Below are 16,871 nucleotides of genomic sequence, written 5' to 3' on the forward strand. Positions count from 1 at the left end.
GTCTTCGGACGACGACGACAGGATACCTATTTAGGACCGCAAAAATTTCTGTGGTATAAAAAATTTCAAGCATGAACAATGAAATATAGTTTAAGAAATCGATAAGCCTAGATAGAGCTTATCATTTTTTTAACATAATTGAACAAACATAATATGTTTGGTTCAAATTAAAATAGTACATGAGAGTTGTCTGTCAAGTCTTTATTTTACAAAGAAAGAATTGCATAACAATGAACTGAGCTCAAAGCAAAGTAATTTAATAATACACTTAGACAAAGAGCTAAATCCAGTGATATACTTTGTACTACAGGTCCTTCGTGAACATCCATCGACCAAAACCATATCTCAAGAACATTCCATACTACATGGTTGGATTCAGAAGTCCTGAAAAAGACATGATTTTTTTATCGTATTTTAAGTATATATATGAACAGGTTAAAACTTTCTTGTGGTATAATCATTCAGTATCTAGCAACTATCAATTTGCTTCATGCACATATTGATATAGGTTTAGTGTCCTTCTGTTGGAAATAAGAACACACACACCTCCATCTAGTTTAAGTCAACTGACAAAATATTCATAACTATAAAATGTTATCTACTGTAAGACCATAGGTGGATCCAGGGCCCCCCCCCCCTTTTTATGGGAAAAATTTGGTTGATTATATAGGGAATCACTCACTGAAGCATAACTGCCCCCCCTTCCCCCCCTGAAAAGTTCTGAATCCACCATTGAAGACTTGTCAGTGTCTATTTATCATTGCCACTATATCAGTGATATATGTACACATACATATATGTAATTATATACATGTAAGACTAAAGTACATATATAAGACTAAAACTGGCATTCAGCCTTTACTACATCTTCATTCCCAAATATAAAAAAAGAAGATGTGGTATGATTGCCAATGAGACAACTATCCACAAAAGACCAAAATGACACAAACATTAACAATTATAGGTCACCCTACGGCCTTCAACAATGAGCAAAACCCATACCACATATATAGTCAGCTATAAAAGGCCCCGATAAGACAATGTAAAACAATTCAAGCTAGAAAACTAACGGCCTTATATATGTAAAAAAAAATATGTAACACATAAACAAACGACAACCACTGAATTACAGGCTTCTGACTTGGGACAGGCACATACATAAATAATGTGGCGGGGTTAAACATGTTAGTGGGATCCCAACCGTCCCCCAAAGTCATTTTCAAATTGGACTTCATGATAAAATAAGATTCTATATCTACTTCCAATGAAAATGAAATATCCCTCTAATAGACTAGCATTTAAATCACTGTTTTCTAAACTGGTAGCTAGGTCACCATGGATCTTAAATATTTCAAATGCATGTACATTTAATAATATAAATTCTCCAAAATTCACTATATTTTCCCTTTTTTGTCTTCTGTTTGATATACCATTTTTTGAGTCTATATATTGTCTATATATATATTGTCCTTTATATTGAGGTCATTTTTCGCAAAATGAACCCACTTAATCTGAACTTTAAATGCAAAAGACCCCTAAATGGCTAACAGATATTGCTATAAAGAATTATAGTCCATGATTTATATACATGTGATTTAAGAATTCATGAAATTTACACTGGTGCACAATACTTTTTTATGAGACCTGTTTTAACTTAAGGACGACACCAAAAGTTCAATGAAGGATAAAAAACTTAATTCACATAGTTTTTTCCCTGACCCCCCCTACCCCCTTCTTAACTTAATTTGGGAAAAACTGATTGACCCATATGGATATATATAAAAATCAATGTCAGATAACCAAATTTTGTAGCAGTTCAACCCCCAAACTATTTGAATTAAGTTTTTTATCTTACATTGATCTTTTGATGTCGTCCCTTACCGTAAAAACTTTAAACTTCAATTTTAATTTCGAAAAAAGTGGATCATACTATATTAAGGAGCCTCGAGGGTACAAAATTTTCAGAAAAATATAAACATTTGTTTTTCATTACAAATTTTATTTATTACCTTTTGTAGTTGTTACTTTATCATATGGTACAAAAAAATCATTCAAAACAATAAATTTGTGTTGGCCCCAGATGACTTTTAGGCCAAAAAAAATATATGTCTGTTTCCCGCTTCCAAGGCCAAAAAATCAGGGTCGGTAGGTCGGGATTTTTTTTTTTTTTTTTTTGCACTTCCTGTCAGATTTGTCGGTTATTATTATTGTAAAAAATTGAGCGATTTCTGTAATAAGTTTCTTTTTTTATTTCATTGTATTTCGATATTAACTTTATTTCTCCTATTACATCAACAACAAAAAAACACTTTTACATAAATGTATGCTTCTTTGGAAGACTGATTATGAACGCAAATGAAGGGTGACCCCACTTTTTTTTATTTTATTTTTCTATTAACTATAATATAAAGTTCATTTATAGAAAAATATAGAGAAATCCTATATAAATGATTTAGACCCGCCACCCCCTTAAAGTTTCTTGATGATCGCTTTCTAAAGTTTTTACTCCCTCAGCTCTCTACTAAAAAAACTCTATTTTTAGCCACATGACCCAAACAGGGAGTTGTACATTTGAGTGTCTTTCCCAGATTGGATTAAATAGCGATAAGGTGTATTTTTCGTACTTTCCGGGATTGTTGAAAACTTGCATTTCATCACTATCTGATTTTGTGGTTTTAACATTCCAGACAGACAAATGGTTCGAGACCACAATTGTCGTCCCTTGATTTTCGTTGTTCACGAATAAAGTCCCTAGTGTTAATAGTGGGTTACTTGCCATTAATTTTAATACCCCTTCCAAATTAATTTATCCATGTTTAATGCCTCAAATTGTAAGTAGGGGGGTGAAATTACACTGTAAAGAAATTTGGGTCCCTAATTTAAAAGAAAGTAGTGATTTAGTCCAGGTGAAAAAGGTTGAAATATAGGACTTCGGAAGCTGTCAAAAGATTTCAAGACACCCTAAAGATAAAATTGTTCATATTTTGAGTTAGAGACGATGAAGTTTTCTTTAATTTTGATATAATTTGTCCCAAAAGTAGTACAACACACTGTAAAAGTTTCATTGAGAAAGCGCGGGTGGGATTTTTTTAATTTTCATATATGTTCTAAAAGAAATGCACTACAAATTAATTGTGTTCTCAAACCAAATAGCAATAAGGTGTTTAGGAAAACATGACCTAAAAAGTTAACATCCTTCATATAAGACAAAAAACGTGGGAACTCATACTGAATGGTCAAATGTGTTCAATATGAAAATTGCAGTAAAGATGGTAAATTCACAAATAGGCCATTAATGTAAATGGATTAAAAGTATGACTTTTGCGCAAATTTAAAGGGAAATGATGGGGAAGGGGCAAATTAGTGTTCAAGGGGAGCAAATGCTGTTTAAATTAGTATGCGGTTTTAAATATAGAGGGAAAGTGGAGTTATCTTTTTAGACTTAAGTTAAATATAACTTATGTAGACTTACCTTCTAATTCTATGAAGAAAAAAAACACAACTCAGAACTATTACTAATTCGGTCCGTGTAACACTTATCAATTCAAAGTTTTAAAAAGTTTTGAAATTTTAGATTTTTGGAATTTTGATCAAAGTTTTAAAATATCAAAATTTCAAATTGCGTTAAAGTTTTGAAATTTTGAAATTTTAACCAAATTATTAAAATATCAAAATTCTAAATATCGTTTATAAATTTGATAGTTTATAAATTTGACCAAACTTTTAAAATACTAAACCTAACGCGCAATTTTGATTATTTCACTTTTTGAAAGTTTGATTTTTTAAATGTTTGCTTAAAATATCAAAATAGAAAAGGGACAATAAGAGGGATACCTGAAAAAGCGAAACGAAATAAAAGCGGAACGAAACGAAACAATATCAATTAAAAACATACTGATAGTTAAAAGTTTATGTATGAAATAAAATGGACAGTTGAAAGCGGTGAAAAATTGGATGACAAAATTAATATTTCTTAAAAGATAATTCATTTAAAAACCAGACGTACGACTCTGATATTGACCATTTTACCTGCTGGTTTTTCTAGCACCCATATTTTAGGAGAAACAGGAGTAACAGTAAAAACTGAACAACTAGCAGTAGGTCAAATAGTATGGTTATGTTGAGCATGTATATTCATTTTCTACTAAACTCTAAGCCATACAAAGGCCCAATACACGATGTATTATCTCTTTTGATTTCATTTTTTTTCTGTTTTGCTTTACGACTTCTTACTTTCTGCAATCATGTTGGCTAAAGAATATATCAATTCATGGACAGAATGAAAGATCATCTTAAACGTTTTTATCTGTTCTTTGTAAGTTGTTTGCCCTAAATATCCAGCTTTAAGCGTTCCGGAAGGAGGTCGATCAAGAAAAGCGCTTCATGATACTGAATGCATGGTTTAAGGTTGTGCTAGTCCACAGTATGGGAGGTTTTTAATATAATCCATTTTACGCTGAAATTAAGACGGTAATAGGATCCAATATCAGCAAATTGGAGCCAAGATACTGTTACAATGTATCTACAAAAACTCATCATAGATGGATACTGGAATATAAATTTTGCCGGTTTTTTGCGCCAGACGCGCGTTTCGTTTACAAAAGACTTATCATTGACACTCGAACCAAATTAAGTTAAAAAGGCAAATAAAGTCAAATAAAATTGAAAAGGCCAAATAAAGTAAACTTTTAAATCCAACGTATAGCTCTGGTTTTGTAAAAGTTGAAACCTTTCGTATCATATATAAACGTATACCATAAAAATTATTTTCACGAGCATTCATATTTATGTAATAATTACCGCTGTACTACATTAAGCACCCAACTTGCATTCATGTTTATGTAATAGTTGTCGCTGTACTACATTAAGCACACATCTATCCAGTTGTAGATGTCGGCATTTTGAAAGTTGAAAATTGTGTTCAAAAGTTTTTATCAGTGATAAATGGTAATCGTCTGTGGAACCAATATTTAGATAGTCCCTGTTTTTTTACTTGATACTACCACTAGGGGCTTCGATATTGGTACATTAAAATATTCTGATCCCTAATTTGATGATATAATATTCTGTGCCAGAAGAGGACAAAAGAAAAATTATCCATGCCTTTTAGTGTTAAATTTTGAACCAGACAAGTTGATTAATGGCGATGAAAAACTTAATAAAATTGTTAGCGCTTCGACAAAACAACCTCACCCCACTTTTAAAGTTACATGGTTGCTACCTTAAAGACAACGTTTGGACTGGTTATCATACACGTAGCTCCATTATAGGTTCTAAATCAACCACTGTTTTATTATAGTAAAAAGTAGGAATAGATTTTTTTTGTATTAAAGGATATTCCTGTCCCGTATTTGCATTTTGTTATTTGGGTATTTATATTTGAAGTTATCGTACGACAATCGACTTTAAGCAAACTAAAAGTTCACATGTACACTCAGTCAGAATAGGGCGTGCAAAGAGAAGCCACACTGTCAGCTGCATGATGGGTTTTTTCCATTTTTGGCCATACACCAATGTCACTCTCGAAAAACCAGTACAATGTTAAACGCAGAATTTGAAGTAAAGAATTCGCATACGTAACGCTGAAAGTGAAATTTGAAATTCAAGCAAAATAAGTACGAAACAATTAAAGAGGTGTTTGACCAAAGTGAAGTTAAAACATATTTAAAGCCATCTATAAGGGCAACTTTGTCCTCGGAAGTTGAATCTTACGTTTCTTCGTAATTTGTATGTAAACAACCTATTTTAAATTATCGATTTTTTGTTGTTGCCAGTGACAAATATTTCATGAATGTTCTGGAACAAATTAGCAATAAATGCAACAGGGAGAGAGTGTGCATAATGAGGACATATAAAACCTTTCAATTAGTTTAATTGAGGTCTGGAGCTGGCGTATGACAGTAAATGCTAGCCTTATGTATAGTAGTCCTTTGTTATTTTATTATCATTGTCATGCATGTTTATTAGTTTCTTAGTTTGTTTCCTATTCTGACATAGGACTTGTATTTCCTATTGAAGTGCGTTTTACTGTTCGTATTACTGTGTGTTTTTCATTCTTTATTGGCTAGAAGTATAGGGGAGGGTTGTGATCTCACGGAACATGTTAAACCCCGCCGCATTTGTGCGCCTGTCCCAATCCAGGAGCCTCTGTCCTTCTAAGTCTTGTATGATTTTGATTTTAGTTCATTGTTATGATTCGGAGTTTAGTATTACGTCTATAATCGCTGAACCAGTACACTTTTTTGTCTAGGGGCCAGCTGAAATACGCCTAGCAAAACTTTTATTGCGACGCTATATTTAAGTATTGAAATTCCTTCCGTGTCATTTCTTGGAACTGAAATACATCATAAAAGGCAATATATTATCATCATGCAATCGATAGACAATAAAGGAAAACGTTTTAAGTTGTATGCCAGCCCACCGAGGCGCTTTTTCTGGATCTACCTTCATCAGGAACGTCAAAAAGGCGAATAATACTATATGGTTTACTGCGAGTTGGTTATTTTTCACTGATACTTCTAAATGTTGGGCACTGGGAACACAAAATAGCTTTGAATTATTTATCTCAAACGATAACCTTATATAAGAGATTTAAATCAACGTAGTTGAGTCCGGTTTAAATAGGTTTAATTATATATATTTTTTGATAGATGCACAACCTTAAAATTTCAGGATACTGTTATCCCATGTGATGTCTAATATGTTTCATAAAAAAAACCCGACTTCTTCTTTTCATTATTTATTTTGTTATTAAGAATGATTTGATATATTTCATGCTATTTATTTATAACTAAGAATAGTTCTTATCAGAGCCGTGTTTACATCAGTGATTACAGGTACCCCTCTTGTCGCCCCTTTATATTTTTGATATTTTCAGCAAACATTTAAAAAATTAAACTTTCAAAAAGTGAAATAATCAAAATTGCACATTAGGTTTAGTATTTTAAAAGTTTGATCAAGTTTCTTAAATATCAAATTTATAAACGATATTTAGAATTTTGATATTTTAATGATTTGGTTAAAATTTCAAAATTTTAAAACTTTAACACAATTTGAAATTTTGATATTTTAAAACTTTGATCAAAATTCCAAAAATCTAAAATTTCAAAACTTTTTAAAACTTTGAATTGATAAGTGTTACACGGACCTAATTCACTTGGACTATACTGATATGCAGACCTAAAAACAAAAAGAAATATATCATAAAATAGTGATTGAAAGATTCATAACACTTTGAAAGGATAATTCAGACACGTGTTACACGGGGAGCATGTTTGTTTACAAATAATAATGTCACGTGATCGCGCACTGACCTCGCATGTTGCATCGCCCTTACAATTCACTAATACATAACCATTTTCATGCAAACATGCAACGTGAATGTGATTGGTTATCAAATAAAACAAAAATAATGCATGAACCGTTGAAGTAGAAATTATTTCATCAAATAGATGCGATTTTCACTTTCGACACGAATAGGTCGAGTTGACATTTCTGTCGGAGATACATGTAGTATTGAGATAAATGGGATAAAACGGAACGTCAAAAAGGTCTAGAGAAGCACATCAGTAGAACCTTAACATGAATATGTAATACTTACCAAAAATTCTCTAATTGATAAACTATATGACTAAAATTTCACGAAAATAACAATAAATAATTTTGTTGATGGTGATGAAGCTGCTTAAATTGGCGCGAAAAAATATTCTTACTCCTATCGCTTCACGTAAAAAAAAATGTACAGAATTGAATTCGACTACAGTTCAGAATCAAAAAACGTGAATATGCAAAAGTCTGGTAATATGTTAATGAAAAAGTGTGTATAAATTTTCGTAAACGAAGTTACCTGTATACTTCACCAAGAATTACATTTGAGCGCAAAGATCTGTATGTGTGATTTGGCTTATGTAACATCGTCAATCGGAACTACTCGGCTATTCACTTCGTGCAACCAGAAAGGCCGAGTATTTCCGACTGGTAGCAAAGTACAACATGATTAATGGATTTTTTTTGCGTGATTGAGGCCATCTATTTTTATTGCGGGCTCCACACATTTAAATCGGAATTATAGAAAAAATGGAATGTTGTGAGCAGAATCAAAACAGAAATGATGAACACTGCAACATTTCCAGCAAAATATAAATAGGATGGAGGATCTGTGTATTCACATTATTTGTAAAACTCTCCTTATTCCTGTGAAGCGTGTGCTTTACATCGAGGCTTATTATTCTAAGCATCGATGCCACAGTACTTCAACCAATCAGACAATGTTTATTTGGGGCATTCGATCGATTTTTACTCAGATTTTGTAATATTTTAATCGAAATTATAGAAAAATTGAATATTGTTAGTACATATAAAATAGAAAAAGATAAATATTTTCGGCTAGAGATAATTCGGATGGGGGTTCTGTGTATTCACATTATTTGCACAACTCTCCTTACTGATGCCATATTTTGGAATTTCCGTGACCTAAGTGGTTCGCGAAAATTAATATTTTGATATATAGTATAGTAATTATATGTACACATGTAAACATGTGTAATACTTTTGTGCAAATGTTATCGAATCATACAACATGTGCAGACGCATTCATTATAAATAACATACATGTATGTAATTGCTTTATTATTCAAATTGTCTGGTTATGTAAACGCGTTTTACGTACGCAATTTTAAACCTGGTAACTATAATTTGTTTATAAATTTTCTATCAATCAAGTAATACTTTCATTTTAATAGTATTATTCTTCTGTACAAGTTTAATTATTTGTAGTTATAATCTCTTGTTGATCGTTGTGTGCCCATTAATTTGGAATAAAACATATGCTGTATGTCACCATACGTCCTTCGGCAATGAGCAAAACCTATACCGCATAGTAATTTATAAAAGGACGAGGCATTATAAAACGCGAATCAATTTAAAAGAGGAAAACAAACGGCATGATTGAGCATACTACAATAAACGAAAATAAATATGACAGACAGCAACAAAAGACAACCACTAATAACAGGTTTCCGACTTCGGACATCCAAATACAGAATGACAACCCCTCCTCAAAAATGTGCAAAGCGGAAATAAAAATGTTTGCGAGCGCGCAACCCATGCAAATGTTAAAATGAAAATGGATGTATTTAAACATGTTTACTTTGAAAAATATAGACAATGAGCCATAACTGAATGTGCAGGACCAAATAACATTAAAGGAAATTTGAAATGTCAATGAATTATAAAACTGCTTTAACTTACCAATACCCTTGGCTTATAATAGATATGGAAACGAGACTTGTAAATGCAAATACAACTGCATACAAACTGTCATTCACTAAACATCAGTGGTTCATGACAAATAGACAATCATTCACTCATTCAATGATTGAAGTGGCAATGCCAATTAAATGTTCATGGGAATAGGATGTACCAATGATAATACATGTATCTGCACACCAAATACTAAGGGTGCACTCTATACATGTCATAGTTTCGTAGATAAAATAATATATTTCCCTCAACATTACATGTATTAGTAATTACAGTGGTTAGAATGCGCTGTTTATCTTATAAATTGATATAAATATTTCAAAAAATTAAGTCAGTTGTCAAATTGCGGTAATTATTTCTATTTCATTTAAGTAAGACAAGATATCTCTGCGCTCTTCGAAACTGCCGTTAAATTACACAATGGGTAACAAATGGCCAAGCATTGTGGTTATAGTTTAATATTTATGATTTAATTTTGGCAGTTCTATATTAGCAATCTATTAAACAAGACATTCTTACTAAATTACCCACTGTCTAATGTTGCTGATGCATGTAATAACTTGACTAGAATGAAAGTTATATTTGTTTTACCGAAAAATAACTTATGTTTTGTTCTTTCTTTGAGTTTACGGCATAACTAATCACTTTTAGTTTTTCACCAAAAAAATTAAATAAAAATATTTCATATAAAGGACCATAAATGCATTTACACTTCAAAGTAGTGACTTTTTATTCTCTATTGTAGAAAATTGTTGCAATCATGTCACACTGTCAAGAAGGTGAAGCCGAGTTTAAGACTGAACGGAAAGTGGCCATCAATAATAGCAGTACTATTGAACGTAAGTGTATCTATAAATTGAATGTTCTTCAAATGAATCATGAGAACAAATGCTTATTTTTTTGGCACGCTCTTTACCGTGCAGGTAATAAATTCACAATATTCCACAAATGGTCTTAACAATTCGTTGCTACATTTAAGAATGCTACCTCTTCACTTTGAGAAATAATAGTGATCATTTTCAAAAGGGAATAAATTGTTGTAGAATTTGAAACGTTTCATCTGAGATACTTCCTCATACACATATATATATAGCAATGTCGCCTTGGTGATTGACAAATAACCTCGTATCATTAAGGTTGGCTAGTAACAATTCCGGAGCATCTGAGAACTCCCCAGTTTTTTGGTTTGATTCGTGTTGCTCAGTCTATAGCTTTCTATGTTGGTTGTTGTGTACTATTGATCGTCTGTTGTTGTTTTCTTTCCTCTTTATCCATGGCGATGTCAGTTTAATTTCCTATTTAAGAAGATGCAAGTTTGAATGTCCTATTAGATTATTTCGCATCTCTTTTAAAAATGACATTCCTTGACAAATAGAAAGAAAATGGTAAAACCGGCAATGTATCTCTCAGAATTGAGGATATGCATCAGAAAAATTAAAATTGCGATAAACAATTCTAGTATGAATGTCCCATGGCTAACAAAGAAACTAGTCCACCCTCTAAAATATGACGACTAAAAACTTCTAAACACCATTTTTTTTACATGTCAATTAAAATCTTAAGTTCAACGATGACTCAATTCTTGCGGGAACATGAATGTACAAATATATTTATTTTCATATAAGCAAGTTTTGTTTTTAAAAAAAACACGTTATAATATTTTATCAATATATATAAAAGAAGATGCGGTATGATTGTCAATGAGACAACTGTCCACAAGAGACCAAAATGACACAGGCATTTATAACAACTATAGGTATGTTTCCTTTCATTGAATTTCTAGAAGAATTATATATAGTTCATTGTATCAAATTAAATGACCATAGCATTTTTAAATTTCAAACCCATCCTGTAAATTATAAAATCATACATAAGTATGAGGAAGTGTCCACTTATTTACAGGAGACAATATTAACAGATATGATATTTATCATACGATTGTAAAATATTAATCAAACACAAATCACTACTAATCATATCAGAAACTAAATCACGTACTAACTGATTCATTTATCCGGTTTTGTGTATGATTGTTGTAAAGTATAGCTCTTCCCTGTGCACGTATCACACTCTGCTTATAGTTATCAAAGGTACCAGAACTATAATTTTGACGCAAGACGCGCGTTTCGTCTACATAAGACTCATCAGTGACGCTCATATCAAAATATTTATAAAGCCAAATAAATACAAAGTTGAACTCTTCATTTAAACATTTGCATTTAATGTCTTTTTTTCTTCAAATAAGATAGACAATGGTAATACTATGCTTCATTATACCCTTCACCCAGATGATTCACGCCATAATGCTCGACAAAAACTGATGAACACTAATTCTAAATTGAAAAGCTTATTGCTTTTTCGTTTTCCTAACTTGACATATATATGATTCCCTTCTAAAAATGAATTAAAAAAAAGTAAGTACGTAAGATACAGATTAAAACCCACTTAAAAAAGACCTTTAATAGTTGGCATTTTCATCTGTAGTATTTTCCTAGTAAATCCTACATTTATTTAGTCTCGTTCAAACATTTTGAACCTCTTCAACGTCAACGTGTACACGATCAACGCTCGTACAACCCTTCAAAATGACAAAAAGAAGAAAAATTGAAAATTACAGTTTAGCTGGATGATACAGTCACAGGAAAATTTATATAACAATGATTTATCAAGTCTTCTGTATATTTGTAAATATATTTAAACTCAATTTTACAATTATTTTAAAATTAACTTATCAAAACGTCAATAAAACGTAAATAAAATGATAGAGCAATTTAATCATCCGTGTACATTGTCCATAGTACACGGATGCTCCACTCGCACTATCATCATCTATGTTTAGTGAATAGTTAAATATGGGTCAAAACTTTAATTTGGATTTACAATTAAAAATCTGTCGCATGCGTCAGTGAAAATGGCAGGAAAATTTGAATTGTGAAACATGTGTACTAAGTTTCAAGTTGATTGGATTTCAACTTCATCAACAACTACCTTGATAAAAAAATTAACCTAAAGTGGGACAAACGGACTATTAAACGAACGTTAGGTCGGACACAGACCTAAAAACATAATGCCCGTAGGTTTTTTAGACTTTCCCTATTCCGAAGTTCAACTGCTTTTTTCCAATTATTCAGAAAATGTTTTAATCCTATGTTAATGTGGACTTGAGGGTATGGAGATGCAGCTATATGTTGATGTAAACCTCGATATTTTGTATTTCTCTTGCTGTATGACTCAAGGTTTCAGGTCCTTAAAACAGAACAGATTTTTTATTTGTGTTGAAAATACAACTTTTTGTGTTTTTTTTTTATTGTCGTCTAGTTTTAGAATAAATTAAAAAAAAAAACAGGTTTGGCAAGGCTTACTTATTCTTGATTTAGTTTCAACATCTGTTCAATCAGTTTTATCCTAGATGCTTCTTAAATGAGTAAATATATTCAATTGAAACTTTTTCTTGTCTTCAACTTTCTTTATGTTTTTTGGGACATTGATTGTTTAGTCCTAGTGTTTGTCTATTTTATTGCGTTTGGTTGCTTTTTCTCTGGAGTCTTTCTGAACATTCTAGGTTTTATTTCCTCTTACAAAACACAATTCCATTGTAAAGAGAATTCCCTTGTTATAGTGTCTAGCGTTTCCTTGGTTAACCAGTCTATAGCTATTAAGATTAGTGTAGGAGAAAGTAGGCACCCTTGTTTCCCACCAGTGTTAACATGGAAAGGGTTTGTGAATGATGATCCATGTATAACCTGACCCATAAAAATCCTCCTACATAATGCTCAATGATTGTACGAGAGTTGCTATTTGTTCAGTAGATCTTCTGTTTGATCTGTTTGATTTGAAACCAACTTCTTCATCTTGAGGAACCTTATCTATTGAAATTTTTATACGGTTGAGTATTATTTGATCGGTGCAGTATTTGTTAGCTACAGTTAGAAGTGTAATACATCTGCTACTTTTTACCTCCAAAGCTTTAAAAGAGGAGCGAACAATACCAGAGGGACATTCATACTCATAGATCACATATAAACTGAAAACGCCGTGGCTAAGAAAGAAAAGGAAAAACAAAAAAACACTAAGCAACACCAACCCCATCAAAAAGTGGGGATGATACCAGGTGCATGCCTCTGATGGTAAGCAGATCCTGCGTCACGTATGGCACCTGTCGTGTTGCTCATGTTATTACAAAACCGTAAAAATAGTCTAAATCGGTAGGTCACATTCGTGGAAAGGGAAAGGGATTGTAGTTACGACATTATAAACTTATCCGATATCATCTGTTGAACGATGGTTTCAACTTCCCCATTTGGAACTCTTTTAACCATTATGTTGGTATCTTTTTCTGCATTGCAGACTTTAATCAAGAGTTTGTACATGTTACATATGTTCTATTATCTGATGTGTTGTAGATTCGAAAGCTTCAGATGGCATTCCTTCTTTGCCTGCTGATTTCCTCTTATTTCGTTCTTTAAATGTCGTTCACACTTAACATTTATTGTTACTATCTTTTTTATATTCAAATACTCTCCTGGTTCTATTTTTCTGGTCTTGTCTATTTCTGGTCTATTTATAATGTGATAAAGAATGCATTCTTTCTTTTCTTATGTTAATTAAGATTGGCCAAGATTTTTCAATATTTATCATATACTGGTTTAGACTTTGCTGATTTACGTCTTCTAATAGTTTTATTTGCTGATATCAATCAGGGTTTTGGTGCCGCTCGTATATATGCAGAAAATTCTGCTTCTGTTGCAGGGTCATTTGAATGTTCTCTTTTAATGTTCCTACAACATTGTTTTACTACTTTGTTAAGATCTTGTGTTTTTTTTTGCCTTTGTTCTTGTATGAGTACCTTTCCACTTCTTTCTTTTTACTACTCTCTTCTACTTTATTCCTCTTTACACTCTTTCTTATCTACCTGCATCATTATCAAAGTCTAGTTTTGACCCATCTTTGTGTATTTCTATGTATGAACTCGACTTGGAATTGATCTTTGAGATGTAATTTTGTTCTTTTCTACACGTTGCATTTTATATATGTGTGTTCTACTTTTGTCTTTTTAGCAAGTTTTAGTTTTACTTTAGCTTTGACAAGATGGTGGTAGCTTAGTCTCTCATAAGTCTATCACTTTTAGGAATTTATAGTTCTCAATGCTCTTCAACTTCGTAATTTATTTTGCATTTTAAACATTATTTGATTCGAGCGTCACCGATGAGTCTTTTGTAGACGAAACGCGCGTCCGACGTAAGTGTAAAATTTAAGTCCTGGTATCTTCGATGAGTTTATAAATAGTAAATCTTATCCATCTTTGACTTATCATTGTGTGGTTAATCTGCATTACAGTTTTTCCATCAGTGATTTCCCTTGTCACCTTGTGTATATCCTTGTTATAAGGGAACAAATACCTTCTTGTACAAGTGTGATATTAATAGTTCTCTATCAGTTATTGATTATATGGATCAACTATTTAAAACTATTTCTTTGCAGCAAAAATTGAAGAATGCAAATGCAATGACTGCGGTAAAACATTTAAAACTGGAAAAGGTTTAAAAATTCACATATCAAAAGTTCACGGAAAACCATCTATATCAAATGTTAAAACCTCAAAACCAACAATAGACCAAGAAATCAAATATGACACACAATTACCATGTCAAACATTGAATCAAGACCATGATGAATGCAATTCGATGATATCACAAGAAAAAGTTTCTGTTGTACAAGACGAGGAACTATCTTCATTAAAATCATCAGACAATCAACAAGGTATGTACATATGTTTTGGGTTTTTCTTTCTACTTACAGTTATAGAAGCTGGAAGTCGTTTGTTGTTTCGTATTTTGCTTGACGAATTCTACAACACCTTTATTTGATTTTACAGGGACAGTTCTCTTATTCAAATCATAATATATTCAAATAAAACACAATGACTTGTTATCTCAAAATGTTGTACCAGGTAGTTTAATTTACATAATTTAAATAATGATGTATATATGTCGGTTTTTTTTACTCTGTAAAACAATACATATATGAAAATATACCATAAAAAAAAATAGCTGTCTTTCCTTTTAGATCAGCCAATTTGTCAACAAACCTAAAGGTATGATGCATAGTATCGATAAAACAACTGATGTGTTTAGCTCATTTTTTTTTCTTATTATCCTATCGCTTTCATTTGCCTGTAGACGTAACGCAATCAACATACAATCTGTCATGCTATCGCTCTATCCTCTAGCTGTGGATACCTGGTGGTATTGATATTGATAAGCAATGATTGTATTTAACATAAGACTAGCGCCAAGAAAACTTATTTAATGAAAATATTGCTCCGTGGAATCGACATAATTTCAAAACTTTTGATATGTAAAATGCACATGTAGACTGAGGTATAATAGAAGTAAAACGAATACACTAGCTATATAGTTATTCAGCACAGAAAAGCAATTCGTTGAGAGAAAAGAGATAATTATTTTCCTGAATTTCAAGAAAAAATAATTAGTTACATGCAATAAATTGTCAATAGATGAATGCTGACGTTGTTATTTAAATGATTCGAGTAAAATCTGCTTACTATTCTTAGTTTTTAATACGCCTTTTAACATCTTTTAGATAGTCTAAACAGGAGTTATTCTGATTCTTTTCAGCTTAACTTTATATGATATTAACTAGTTACGTTATAGATTATTAACATTATGTTTGCCATCTTAAATCTTAAGATATATTTGTCTACTAGTATCTAATTTTAAATTAAATATGATATTGTTCTGGGTTACGCTGAAATCTTATTTGACTGGGTTACGCTGAAATCTTATTTGACTATCAAAATAATAAAGCCCATTTAGAAGTGAAATACAGGGGGGGAATGAGAAAGTAAATAAAAAGAAATTTGTTTTGCGCAAGGTGCAGTTTGTTGACTATGAGAAAGCTTTTAACTAAGATTTGCATATTCCGTGAAGGTTTGACGAAGTTAAGTTTAAACTATTGACATCAAAGTTGCAATCTATCTTTTTCTTTAGTTACATTAATATCAATATATGTTATATCTCTTTTTTTGGTAAAGACTTGGCTCATACCTAATTTGACCAAAACATATGTGTAAAGTTTGAAAATTTTAGAATGTTTAAAATGACTAAGTGAAATCAAAATTAAATGCTTTGGCTGAAATTTCAAAGTTGTATGGATCTAACATATCTGTACTTTTCAGGGGCCAAATTATTACTCTTACATACTTTCTCTTTTATACAGAATTTTAATGCAGGCTTCAAACTACTTCAGTCCTGCTTCAAACAATGAAAGTACTGATTGTTTTTCATTTATGTATTTTTATTTTTAACGAAAGACATATATATAATCTGATGTACAGTAGTTGTCGTTTGTTTATGTAATATTTACGTGTTTCTCGTTTTTCGTTTTGTTTATATAGATTGTTGTTTTTCCCGTTTGAATGGTTTTACACTAGTAATTTTGGGGCCCTTTATAGCTTGTTGTTCGGTGTGAGCCAAGGCTCCATGTTGAAGGCCGTTCTTTAACCTATAATGGATTACTTTTTTAATTGTTACTTGGATGGAGAGTTTTCTCATTGGCACTCACACCACATCTTCCTATATCTATATAAT

General features: G+C 31.7%; 1 protein-coding gene across 2 annotated transcripts in view; it reads left to right on the top strand.

Moving 5' to 3' along the window:
- Positions 1-16,871, top strand: part of LOC134706607 (DNA ligase 1-like) — a 45,430-nt gene that overhangs the window by 12,201 nt on the left and 16,358 nt on the right. For both annotated transcript variants that reach the window (XM_063565699.1, XM_063565700.1), the window contains exons 2-3: positions 10,007-10,100; positions 14,743-15,021. In XM_063565699.1, the coding sequence (XP_063421769.1) occupies positions 10,007-10,100; positions 14,743-15,021 (373 nt within the window). The remainder of the gene's footprint in view (positions 1-10,006; positions 10,101-14,742; positions 15,022-16,871) is intronic.

Source organism: Mytilus trossulus, chromosome 2 (genome assembly GCF_036588685.1).
Source record: "Mytilus trossulus isolate FHL-02 chromosome 2, PNRI_Mtr1.1.1.hap1, whole genome shotgun sequence".
NCBI lineage: Eukaryota > Metazoa > Mollusca > Bivalvia > Mytilida > Mytilidae > Mytilus > Mytilus trossulus.